Source organism: Dama dama, chromosome 12 (assembly GCF_033118175.1).
Source record: "Dama dama isolate Ldn47 chromosome 12, ASM3311817v1, whole genome shotgun sequence".
Lineage (NCBI taxonomy): Eukaryota > Metazoa > Chordata > Mammalia > Artiodactyla > Cervidae > Dama > Dama dama.
This window is the reverse complement of record NC_083692.1, coordinates 76,523,895-76,537,129: the sequence shown is the minus strand read 5'-3', so window position 1 is coordinate 76,537,129 and position 13,235 is coordinate 76,523,895. Positions and strand designations below refer to the sequence as shown.

General features: G+C 38.3%; 1 gene segment (V, D, J or C); it reads right to left on the bottom strand.

The window, feature by feature from the left end:
- Nucleotides 1–11,660: 11,660 nt before the first annotated feature.
- Nucleotides 11,661–12,376, bottom strand: LOC133066946 (T cell receptor delta variable 1-like). The segment is given in 2 exon segments: nucleotides 11,661–12,109; nucleotides 12,328–12,376. Coding segments are annotated over 2 exon segments (498 nt in total).
- Between the last annotated feature and the right edge of the window lie 859 nt (nucleotides 12,377–13,235).

The window sequence follows — 13,235 nt, the reverse complement described above, 5'->3', positions numbered from 1 at the left end:
TGGCTAAGTAGTCTACAGTGTTTGGAATCTGCCACACCACCTACATTTGTGATGCTCAGTAAATGTGTAAGTGTTAGTGAAGGTATATTTTAAAAAGACTGGGAACCTACTTTGTGGTTATTCCTCCTAATAGCACCAAAATGTGCAAGATCTGGTGAATGGATAAACGAAATGTAATTCATTTGCCAGTGAATTGCTATTCATCAATAAATATGAGTGAAATGCTAATGTATGCTACAAGATAAGTAATTTTTAAAATTATGTTAAGGAATAATAGCCAGACATAAGATTACATATTGAATGATTTCATGTATATGACATATTCACAAAAAGAACTTATAAAGTTATAAATGTGGTCAGTGGTTGCTATGGGGCCAAGCATGGAAATAAAGAACAAATATAATTGGGGATGAAGGATAATTTACTAAAAATTATTAAACTGGAAATTCAAAATGGATGAATATTAGGGAATGTCACTTATACCTCAATAGAGTTGCTTAAAAATAAATAAGAATTTTGTTCTGTCTTATCTGTTACAGTCCAGGAAGAATGTTAGTTTAATTCAACATGCACATATTTATTTAAACAATGATTTGGGGACCACAATTTCCCATAGGACCTTCGAAAATTATAAAAGCAACATTATCTGTGAGCTCAATATGCAGTTGGTAAAGTAAAATGCATCCAGGAAAATTTATTAGTACAAGATAGCATTAATTAAGACTGTTCAGAATCTAAATCTACTTGGAATCTAGTACTGCAGATTGACTACAAAACCTTCTTTCCAGTGAACAACTGAAATTAGCAAAGGAAACAGCATGGTTGTTCATTCGCTAAGTCGACTGCTTGTGACCCCAAACACGCCAGTGTCCTCTGTCCTCCACTATGACCCAGAGTTGCTCAAATTCACGTCCATTGACTCAGTGGTGCTATCTAACCATCTCATCTCATCTCGCCTAAACAGTATAGGGTCGGTGCTAAAATCAGAGCCGTGCCTTCCACCTGTGAGCTCAGTCACTCAGTCGTGTCTGACACTTGACCCCACAGACTGCAGCCCGCCAGACTTCTCTGTCCCTGGGGATTCTCCAGGCTAGAATACTGGAGAAGCTTGCCATGCCCTCCTCTAGGGGATCTTCCCAACTCAGAGGTCGAACCCAGGTCTCCCACATTGCATGTAGATTCTTCATTGTCTGAGCCACCAGGGAAGCTCATGAATACTGAAACTTAAGTCATGTTCTGAAAAGAGAAACAGGATTGGAAGGTCTCAACAGCTAACTCCTGACTTACCTTCCTAAGAAAAGAGATGCAGTTACAGTTAATAAAGGAATATCTGAAAAGTATCATTAATGTCTCCTATTTAGAAGTAGACAATTTTAAATAGTGATAAGCACTTTAAAGACAATACAAAACTGTGTTAAGATAGAGAGTGACTCTTGGGATGAGAAAGGGCATCTGCTTTAAGCAAGGTATGGAGGGAGGGCTCCACTCTGACACTTATTCTTCAATACCAGACAAGGTATTGAAACTGTCTCTTATTCAGTTGTATTTCTCTAAGTAGCCAGTATCTTTCTGCTGGGCACTGGGCTTAGCATTGGCATTCATTATTCCATTCACTTCTTATCAGAAGCCTGCATGGTAAATTCTATCAATAACCACAGTGCATAGATGAGGAAATTAAGCATAAAAATTACTGTCACAATCCCAATGTCACACAACTAATGAATGCTAGATCTAGAAACACAATCTAAGTCTTTGGTCTGAAGCACTTTGCTCCACTGTCTTCCTAAAGTAGGGTGGACACAACTTTGAGGGGTTCCAGTAAGAACCGTGAACACACATGTGAATCACCGAGTGCAACACCTTCTCTGTCACAGGCTCTCAACCAGCTGTGGGAATGTACAAGACCTTGGAGGATAGGAAGCCACAGCATGAAATTCCAGACGAGTCTATCTACAAGATAAAGCTCAATATTTTCTGAGGTTTGTTTAACAGTTTACACAGCAGATTTCATGTGTTATCAGAAGTATCAGTGGTCTATCATGTGTCTTACTGTAAATGGGAAATCAGTTCCCATTAATTGATGTTAACTACCTTAAATATAAGGTATTATATTGAGAGAATGGGTATCATAATATATAACATAGAAAGAGTATACCAACCTGTGTTTGCTACTACTGTGTATTAGCATTTTCATAATTGACTCTTGCTCCCACTTCTCAGGATATTTCTATACTACAAGAAAGGACAGAGCAGTAAATGCAATTTGACTTAATAGAGGAAAATCTATCTTGTGCAACAATTCCAAACTTTCTATCCAAGTTAGCCTATAACTCTGCAGCCATAATCATCTCATGTGTTGTATTTGTCATTTGGAATCAATCACTTTCACATATGGCAGGCAAAAGAAAAAACAAACAAACAAACAACCAGTTTTCCGAATCCTCTCCCTCTTGATTTCTGCACTGGGACGTTTACTAACTGGCTCAGTCTTGGCAGCTCCTATTGTGATTAGGATTCCCCATAATTTAATCCAATATCACTGGAGGGGAGCAGGGAAGCCAGAGAAAGCCTCACAAAATGTTTGAGCAGGACACCAGGTGGCAGTATGTCAGCTTTCATTCTTGCTGCATCCAGTGTGCTAGAGTCCGATTCTCAGGACGGAAAAACAGATTTAGACAAAGGGTTCACAAAGGGGTGACATTTGAGTTGAAACATGAAGAAATTCAGAGGTGCATCATGTTTATATCTGGGGGGATAGCATCACTGGCTCAGTGGTAAAGACTCCACCTCCCGGTGGATTCAATCTCTGGGTCTGGAAGATCCCATAGAGAAGGAAATGGCAAGCCACTCCGGTATTCTTGCCTGGGAAATCCCATGGACAGAGGATAAGTCACACACGACTTAGTGACTAAACAACAGCAAAGCATCACAGGAGAGAGGGAAAAACAAGGGGCACGGAACTTGATAGGGAAATAAGCTTGGGGAGTTGAAGGAATGAAACCTCATTGTAGCCCTTGTTTTTCCCAGCACACTATTACATAAGAAACTAACTAAAGCATCTGGCACTGTTAACTAGTTAGTGGATGCTTTCCTCATTTACTGATCCTGGGACAGTTGAATCTATGTTTGGGCATTTTCTTTCTTAGTTTCCTTTAGCGTCCAGTTTAAACCAGTAATGTCACCACCACTGAGACATTCAGCCGCCCAGTTCTGGGGCCAAGTGCTTCTCCATAGTCCAGACCTTGCTCTTAAGCAGCCCTCTAAAATGCAACACACAGGCTGATTATAAAAGGTAAAAAAGCTTTTCACAATTAGGAAAGGTACGACTCATTTCCCAAAGTTGTTTTGTTTTGCACCCCAATGTTCATCGCAGCACTGTTTATAATAGCCAGGACATGGAAGCAACCTAGATGCCCATCAGCAGAAAAATGGATAAAAAAGCTGTGGTACATATACACCATGGAATAATACTCAGCCATTAAAAAGAATACATTTGAATCAGTTCTAATGAGATGGATAAAACTGGAGCCCATTATACAGAGTGAAGTAAGCCAGAAAGATAAAAGACCAATACAGTATACTAACGCATACATATGGAATTTAGAAAGATGGTAACAATAACCCTATATGCAAGACAGAAAAAGAGACACAGATGTACAGAACAGACTTTTGGACTCTATGGGAGAAGGCGAGGGTGGGATCATCTGAGAGAACAGCATTGAAACATGTATATTATCAAGTGTGAAACAGATCGCCAGTCCAGGTTGGATGCATGAGACAAGTGCTCGGGGCTGGTGCACTGGGATGACCCAGAGGGATGGGGTGGGGAGGGAGGTGTGAGAGGGGTTTGGGATGGGGCACACATGTAAATCCATGGCTGATTCATGTCAATGTATGGCAATAACCACTACAATATTGTAAAATAATTAGCCTCCAACTAATAAAAATAAATGGAAAAAAGAAAAGAAAACAATAAAACCTCTCTCTTAGGGTTTTGATATTTGAATTAGATAATGAATCTGAAACGCAAACCACAGTGCCTCACATTGAGTAAAGCTCAGTAAAGACCAACTTTATTTTTTCCAGTAAATCCTACCTCTCCTTCAATGTCCAAGTCTGTGACTTATTACTGTTTGCTCTTTTCTCCACATCAGTTCAATGATGGAAGCTTTTAGAAAATTCACTTAATCACTTATTTTCCTGGAGACAGTCATTATTTCTCCCTATTTCCTGGAGTCATATTCTCCTAGCCACATTGATACACTCAGTACTGAAAGGACCCAGATGGAATGCCGGTATATGGTATTATTTTCATTTCCTTAATTAATAAAAATATTAAGGTTTTTATATATTTATTAGCTATCGGATATCTTATTTTTGAGTTGGATCTCCAAGATTTTGCCATTCTTTATTATCTGTTTTCTTAATGATTTAAAGGAACTTCTAACATATTCTGCATTTGAGTCCTTTTTCAGAAATATGCATTGCAAATACAGTTTATCAGTCTGTGTATTGACTTTCAAAACTCTTAGCAGTGATTTATAACAAACTCACAATTAAGAAATATACATTGATGTTCATAAGAAACTAGCTTGGATATTTTGCTTGTTTTCTTTAAGCTCTTTAAAAAATATTCTACTTTGGTGGTTTCTATTGCTTCTAATATGAAGTTAGATATCATTTTAATGATGTTTCCCAGAATACAATGGCTTGCAAACATCCGCCAAAACCAGAGAGGTGGACCTGCAGAATTCCTTATTCAAACATATGACTTTCCTCATAGCATTGCTCCTGAATAAGGAGATTGCTTTATAGGAAATGAAGTATAGCAGTGAATGGAAGTGCTTGCTATGAGCAAAGAGGTTACAGGATGGGTAATGGAAGAGGTCATTATAAATACCTGCTATAGGACATACTGAAAGTAATGAAAGAGAATAACCTACAACCTAGATTACTGTACCCAGCAAGGATCTCATTCAGATATGAAGGAGAATTCAAAAGCTTTACAGATAAGCAAAAGCTGAGAGAATTCAGCACCACCAAACGAGCTCTTCAACAAATGCTAAAGGATCTTCTCTAGACAGGAAATGCAGAAAGGTTGTATAAACGTGAACCCAAAACAACAAAGTAAATGGCAACAGGACCACACCTATCAATAATTACCTTAAATGTAAATGGGTTGAATGCCCCAACCAAAAGACAAAGATTGGCTGAATGGATACAAAAACAAGACCCCTATATATGCTGTCTACAAGAGACCCATCTCAATACAAGAGACACATACAGACTAAAAGTGAAGGGCTGGAAAAAAATATTTCACGCAAACGGAGACCAAAAGAAAGCAGGAGTCGCAATACTCATATCAGATAAAATAGACTTTCAAATAAAGGATGTGAAAAGAGACAAAGAAGGACACTACATAATGATCAAAGGATCAATCCAAGAAGAAGATATAACAATTATAAATATATATGCACCCAACATAGGAGCACTGCAATATGTACGGCAAACACTAACAAGTATGAAAGAGGAAATTAATAGTAACACAATAAGAGTGGGAGACTTTAATACCCCACTCACAACTACGGATAGATCAACTAAACAGAAAATTAACAAGGAAACACAAACCTTAAATGACGCAATGGACCAGCTAGACCTAACTGATATCTATAGGACATTTCACCCCAAAACAATCAACTTCACCTTTTTCTCAAGTGCACACGGAACCTTCTCCAGAATAGATCACATCCTGGGCCATAAATCTGGTCTTGGAAAATTCAAAAAAATTGAAATCATTCCAGTCATCTTTTCTGACCACAGTGCAGTAAGATTAGATCTCAATTACAGGGAAAAAATTGTTAAATATTCAAACATATGAGGGTAAATAACACGCTTCTGAATAACCAACAAATCATAGAAGAAATCAAAAAAGAAATCAAAATATGTATAGAAATGAATGAAAATGAAAACACAACAACCCAAAACCTATGGAACACTGTAAAAGCAGTGCTAAGGGGAAGGTTCATAGCGTTACAGGCTTACATCAAGAAACAAGAAAAAAGCCAAATAAATAACCTAACTCTACACCTAAAGCAATTAGAGAAGGAAGAAATGAAGAACCCCAGGGTTAGCAGAAGGAAAGAAATCTTAAAAATTAGGGCAGAAATAAATGCAAAACAAACTAAAGAGACCATAGCAAAAATCAACAAAGCTAAAAGCTGGTTTTTTGAAAAAATAAACAAAATTGACAAACCATTAGCAAGACTCATTAAGAAACAAAGAGAGAAGAACCAAATTAACAAAATTAGAAATGAAAATGGAGAGATCACAACAGACAACACTGAAATACAAAGGATCATAAGAGACTACTACCAGGAGCTCTATGCCAATAAAATGGACAACTTGGATGAAATGGACAAATTCTTAGAAAAGTATAACTTTCCAAAACTGAACCAGGAAGAAATAGAAGATCTTAACAGACCCATCACAAGCAAGGAAATCGAAGCTGTAATCAGAAATCTTCCAGCAAACAAAAGCCCAGGACCAGATGGCTTCACAGCTGAATTCTACCAAAAATTTAGAGAAGAGCTAACACCTATCTTACTCAAACTCTTCCAGAAAATTGCAGATGAAGGTAAGCTTCCAAACTCATTCTATGAGGCCACCATCACTCTAATACCAAAACCAGACAAAGATGCCACAAAAAAAGAAAACTATAGGCCAATATCACTGATGAACATAGACGCAAAAATCCTTAACAAAATTCTAGCAAACAGAATCCAACAACATATTAAAAAAATCATACACCATGACGAAGTGGGCTTTATCCCAGGAATGCATGGATTCTTTAATATCCGCAAATCAATCAATGTAATACACCACATTAACAAATTGAAAGATAGAAACCATATGATTATCTCAATAGATGCAGAGAAAGCCTTTGACAAAATTCAACACTCATTTATGATTAAAACTCTCCAAAAAGCAGGAATAGAAGGAACATACCTCAACATAATAAAAGCTATATATGACAAACCCACAGCAAGTATCACCCTCAATGGTGAAAAATTGAAAGCATTTCCCCTGAAATCAGGAACAAGACAAGGGTGCCCACTCTCACGACTACGATTCAACATAGTGTTGGAAGTTTTGGCCACAGCAATCAGAGCAGAAAAAGAAGTAAAAGGAATCCAGATAGGAAAAGAAGAAGTGAAACTCTCACTGTTTGCAGTTGACATGATCCTCTACATAGAAAACCCTAAAGACTCTACCAGAAAATTACTAGAGCTAATCAATGAATATAGTAAAGTTTCATGATATAAAATTAACACACAGAAATCCCTTGCATTCCTATATACTAACAATGAAAAAACAGAAAGAGAAATTAAGGAAACAGTACCATTCACCATTGCAACAAAAAGAATAAAATACTTAGGAGTACACCTACCTAAAGAAACAAAAGACCTATACATAGAAAACTATAAAACACTGATGAAAGAAATCAAAGAGGACACAAACAGATGGAGAAACATACCGTGTTCATGGATTGGAAGAATCAATATTGTCAAAATGGCTATTCTACCCAAAGCAATCTATAGATTCAACTCAAGAATTTCACAATTTGTATGGAAATACAAAAAACCTCGAATAGCCAAAGTAATCTTGAGAAAGAAGAATGGAACTGGAGGAATCAACCTGCCTGACTTCAGACTCTACTACAAAGCCACAGTCATCAAGACAGTATGGTACTGGCACAAAGACAGAAACATAGATCAATGGAACAGAATAGAAAGCCCAGAGATAAATCCACGAACCTATGGACACCTTATCTTTGACAAAGGAGGCAAGGATATACAATGGAAAAAAGACAACCTCTTTAGCAAGTGGTGCTGGGAAAACTGGTCAACCACTTGTAAAAGAATGAAACTAGAACACTTTCTAACACCATACACAAAAATAAACTCAAAATGGATTAAAGATCTAAATGTAAGACCAGAAACTATAAAACTCCTAGAGGAGAACATAGGCAAAACACTCTCTGACATAAATCACAGCAAGATCCTCTATGACCCACCTCCCAGAATATTGGAAATAAAAGCAAAACTAAACAAATAGGACCTAATGAAACTTAAAAGCTTTTGCACTACAAAGGAAACTATAAGTAAGGTGAAAAGACAGCCCTCAGATTGGGAGAAAATAATAGCAAATGAAGAAACAGACAAAGGATTAATCTCAAAAATATACAAGCAACTCCTGCAGCTCAATTCCAGAAAAAGAAATGACCCAATCAAAAGATGGGCCAAAGAACTAAACAGACATTTCTCCAAAGAAGACATACAGATGGCTAACAAACACATGAAAAGATGCTCAACATCACTCATTATTAGAGAAATGCAAATCAAAACCACAATGAGGTACCATTACACGCCAGTCAGGATGGCTGCTATCCAAAAGTCTACAAGCGATAAATGCTGGAGAGGGTGTGGAGAAAAGGGAACCCTCTTACACTGTTGGTGGGAATGCAAACTAGTACAGCCGCTATGGAAAACAGTGTGGAGATTTCTTAAAAAACTGGAAATAGAACTGCCATATGACCCAGCAATTCCACTTCTGGGCATACACACCGAGGAAACCAGATCTGAAAGAGACACGTGCACCCCAATGTTCATTGCAGCACTGTTTATAATAGCCAGGACATGGAAGCAACCTAGATGCCCATCAGCAGACGAATGGATAAGGAAGCTGTGGTACATATACACCATGGAATATTACTCAGCCATTGAAAAGAATTCATTTGAATCAATTCTAATGAGGTGGATGAAACTGGAGCCCATTATACAGAGTGAAGTAAGCCAGAAAGATAAAGAACATTACAGCATACTAACACATATATATGGAATTTAGAAAGATGGTAATGATAACCCTATATGCAAAACAGAAAAAGAGACACAGAAATACAAAACAGACTTTTGAACTCTGTGGGAGAAGGTGAGGGTGGGATGTTTCAAAAGAACAGCATGTATACTATCTATGGTGAAACAGATCACCAGCCCAGGTGGGATGCATGAGACAAGTGCTCGGGCCTGGTGCACTGGGAAGACCCAGAGGAATCGGGTGGAGAGGGAGGTGGGAGGGGGGATCGGGATGGGGAATACGTGTAAATCTATGGCTGATTCATATCAATGTACGACAAAACCCACTGAAATGTTGTGAATTAATTAGCCTCCAACTAATAATAAAAATAAATAAATAAATACCTGCTATAACCATGTGGTCATTTGCACAAATAAGAACAATAATACTTGTTCTTTCATTTGTCTTTCATTTTTATATAAATATATTTATGTATTACATTATGTATTAAATTTTAACTCCCCTCTTGCATTTGCTACATGTGGTAACAAGATATGCTAATATAAGTCAATCTTATGTTTTATTATATCTCAGTAGTGAAGATACAGGATTCAATGGCAGAGTGTGGCTTAGCTAGAAGAGAAAGTAACATCACCCACAAATGGATAGGTGAACTTGCTCTAATCTTTGAAGGATATGTTTAGAATGTTTTAGGTTGAATGAGGAATTACTGCATCATATTAGCAAGAATTGTGGTGTTGGAGAAGATTCTTGAGAGTCCCCTGGACTGCAAGGAGATCTACCCAGCCAATCCTAAAGGATATCAACCCTGAATATTCATTGAAAGGACTGATGCTGAGGTTGAAACTCCAACATTTTGGCCACTTGATGAGAAGAGGCATATCATTTGAAAGGACTCTGAAGCTGGGAAAGGTTGAAGGCAAAAGGAGAAGAGGGCAGCAGAGGATAAGAGAGTTGGATGGTATCACCAAATCAATGGGTAGTGGAAGATAGAGGAGGCCTTGTGCTGCAGTCCATGGGGTCGCAAAAGTCAGACATGACTTAGTTTCTGAACAGCAAAAACAACATTAGCAAGAAGCATAGTTTTGCTGTCTTCTTTACTCAAAAGCTGTTAAAAGAGTACAAATGGATGCCAAATTAACCTAAAGCGTATTGTAGCAGTTTTGAGCTACCTTAACTGACTGGAAATCTTTCCCAGAATGTGCTTCCTGTATTGTTCTGGCTCAGGGTTGGACACAAAAGAAATTTGTGTGACATTTAGAAGGTCGTTGTGATGAAGCAGCCACAGTTTTTATGTTTTGGGGGATGGTGCAGGGCTCCAGGGACTATGGCTACTCACACATGTTGCTGCTGATCTGATATTTCATCTTATTGTTGACTCACAACACCTCCACTTCCCACCAAATCTCCTCCTCATCTTCTCTTTGTCTTGGGCCAAGTATGTATGTAAGTTCAGTTTAGTTCCGCGCAGTCGCTCAGTCATCTCTGACTCTTTGTGACCCTATGGACTGTAGCACGCCAGGCTTCCCTGTCCATCACCAGTTCCTGGAGTTTACTCAAACTAATGTCCATTGAGTCCATGAGATGCCATGCAGCCATCTCATCCTCTGTTGGCCCCTTCTCCTCCTGCCTTCAATCTTTCCCAGCTCAGGGTCTTTTCCAGTGAGTCAGTTCTTCATATCAAGTGGCCAAAATATTGGAATTTCAGCTTCAGCATCAGTCCTTCCAATGAATATTCAGGTCTGACTTCCTTTAGGATGGACTGGTTTGATCTCCTTGCAGTCCAAGGGTTTCTCAAGAGCCTTCTCTAACACCGCAGTTCAAAAGCATCAATTCTTCAGCACTCAGCTTTCCTTATAGTGCAAATCTCACCTCCATACATGACTACTGGAAAAACCATGGCTTTGACTAGGTGGACCTTTGTTGGCAAAGTAATATTTCTGCTTTTTAATATTCTGTATAGATTGGTCATAACTTTGCTTCCAAGGAGCAGGTGTCTTTTAATTTCATGGCTGCAGTCACCATCTGCAAAGATTTTGGAGCCCAAAAAATAAAGTCCATCACTGTTTCCATTGTTTCCCCATCGATTTGCCATGAAGTGATGGGACCAGATTCCATGATCTTATTTTTCTGAATGCTGAGTTTTAAGTCAATTTTAAGCATGATGTCAAATGACACTCACTTCTCCTCAGGTCACCCACTACTGTGAGACTGAAGGAGGTGAGACATAGACAAGTTTTAGTGTGTCTTGTGGGTTCCATTATCCTCATGGTTCTAATATGTCCTTATGAGTCACAGTTTGTCCACACTTCAGTCTATTTCAGCTTCGTTCTACAACTATTACTCTAGCTGATTAACAATGAATTTTTTTCTCAACAGCAGATACAAAGATAATAGCTTTGTATACACTTTTCCACCAAATCTAGCAATTGCCTGAGTTCTAATCTTTATAACTAACTTCTTATTCCATACCACTGGTGGTTTTGCTTGTCTGATTTCATCTTAAGTGATGTAAGTCTAAGAAGAAAGGATTCAGGAAATTATTTCCATGATGATTCCAAATAGCTAGACCTAGGTGTGTGATATGAGTGTATTTTAGTGAAACTGTCACTTTACATTATTATGGAGCTAGTTTATAACTTTAGACAAGGTTGCACATGTTCTGTATGATTGATTTAAATTCAAAAATTCAATAGGAGAATGTTTTAGTAGAAAGTTACTCTGGACACCTGAATCGAAATGACATAGAAGAAGCTTTCATGTAGAATTAATTCCTCTGATCCAGATCACAGATTAAGCAACCACAAGACTATCATTTCGTGTCTGAGGTCTGCAGGTATGCATTTCAGCTGGGGTCCTGAAGCAGGGGGACTCTCTCTTATTAAGTTCGGGGGTTTTTGTTCAGCTTTTCCTATTACTTCAAACACTGTGAGTTCCCAGAGAACACAGAAATACTTTGCAGAGTGTTCCAGTTTTAAGAATGAAATGGTGAGGCTGATGGATTTATGTGCTTTCTGGAAGTTTACAGAGTAGCAGCCACCCCTTTCATTCCCGTCTTCTGAATACTGACGAACGAGGTAAGTCATCTGTCCACTGGGAAGCTGCTTGTACCAAAAAATGCTGTAGTCATGCACATTCCTACTGGTTTCATATTGACAGTTAAGGGTGACTACCTTCCCCACTTGACTGATTATGACTGGCTGGTCTTGAGTAACTTTCTGGGCCACTCCAGATCCTGTGGAAAAAAATAAGAAAACAGAGCTGAAATAGTGAACAAAATGCTTTAGAAATTAGAGAAATTTTGGACCCAAATATTTACAAACAAAACTGAAATCATAAAACACTTGCTTTTCTCCAGTCCTCCTTTCCTCCCCAAGTCCCGGTGAAACACCACGTGCCTGTGTGCAGTCCTTTCACCCTGAACACCGCACCCGTGTTTGGGAGCATCCCTACCAGAGAAGGTGAAGGCCAGGAACACCCAGAGCAGACTGGAGAGCGGCATGAGGCATGGATTCCCCTGCACAAATCTGTTTAATTCTGCCTCAAGCTAAGATTTCAGTGTCTTTGAGTGCCTGGCAGCACATATACATAGCACCTGGGCTCCTGTGTGACTCCCCTCAGACAGGAAGTAGGGTGTCATGTTCATCGACCACGTGGTCTGTGTACAGATGAAGTCTGGCTCACCACACACCTTTGCTTTGTCTACTTGTCTTTCCCTGGTCATTAAGTTTGGCAGATCCTGAAAAGGGGCATGAGGAAAGAAATTAGTATTAGAGGTTTGAACTAAGGGAAACTGAAGGTTAAACAAATTGACATACATTGATTCAGTAAAATAGTTTTGCCATCCTGTTTAAGATATAATTTAGTATAGCCTACAAAACTTTCTTGTAATCTACAGATTGGTCATTAATTTGGCCTATGCCTACTTTTCTCCATCCAGAATCTAGTGACTATTTTAAAGCATTCACAGATCTTAGGCTTTCTGGGTGAAAAGCAATCTTATCCAAAGTAATTAATGTATCTCTGCCTTTTTCTTTTTTACTGGGTTGCAGGGCTCTACTTAGGTTTTTCAATCAATAAAATTACTTCAACATGAAATGATTTTTAACAATCAGTCCATCTGAATTTCAGAGTCTATTCAGTGGTTTATATTTAAATGACATTGTATCAGGAATAAAAATATTATTCTTTTGAAATCTGATATTGAGTTTTATGTATTAGACTTTGAGGGGGATCAGGGTATTCAATCCCGTTGCCTCTAAATGTAGAATTGTACTTATTAAACCATGTGTCCTGGAATCATCCTCATGGCACATTTTGTGTCTCATTGGTCCAGAGTATTCAGTCTCATTTGTCTGTTG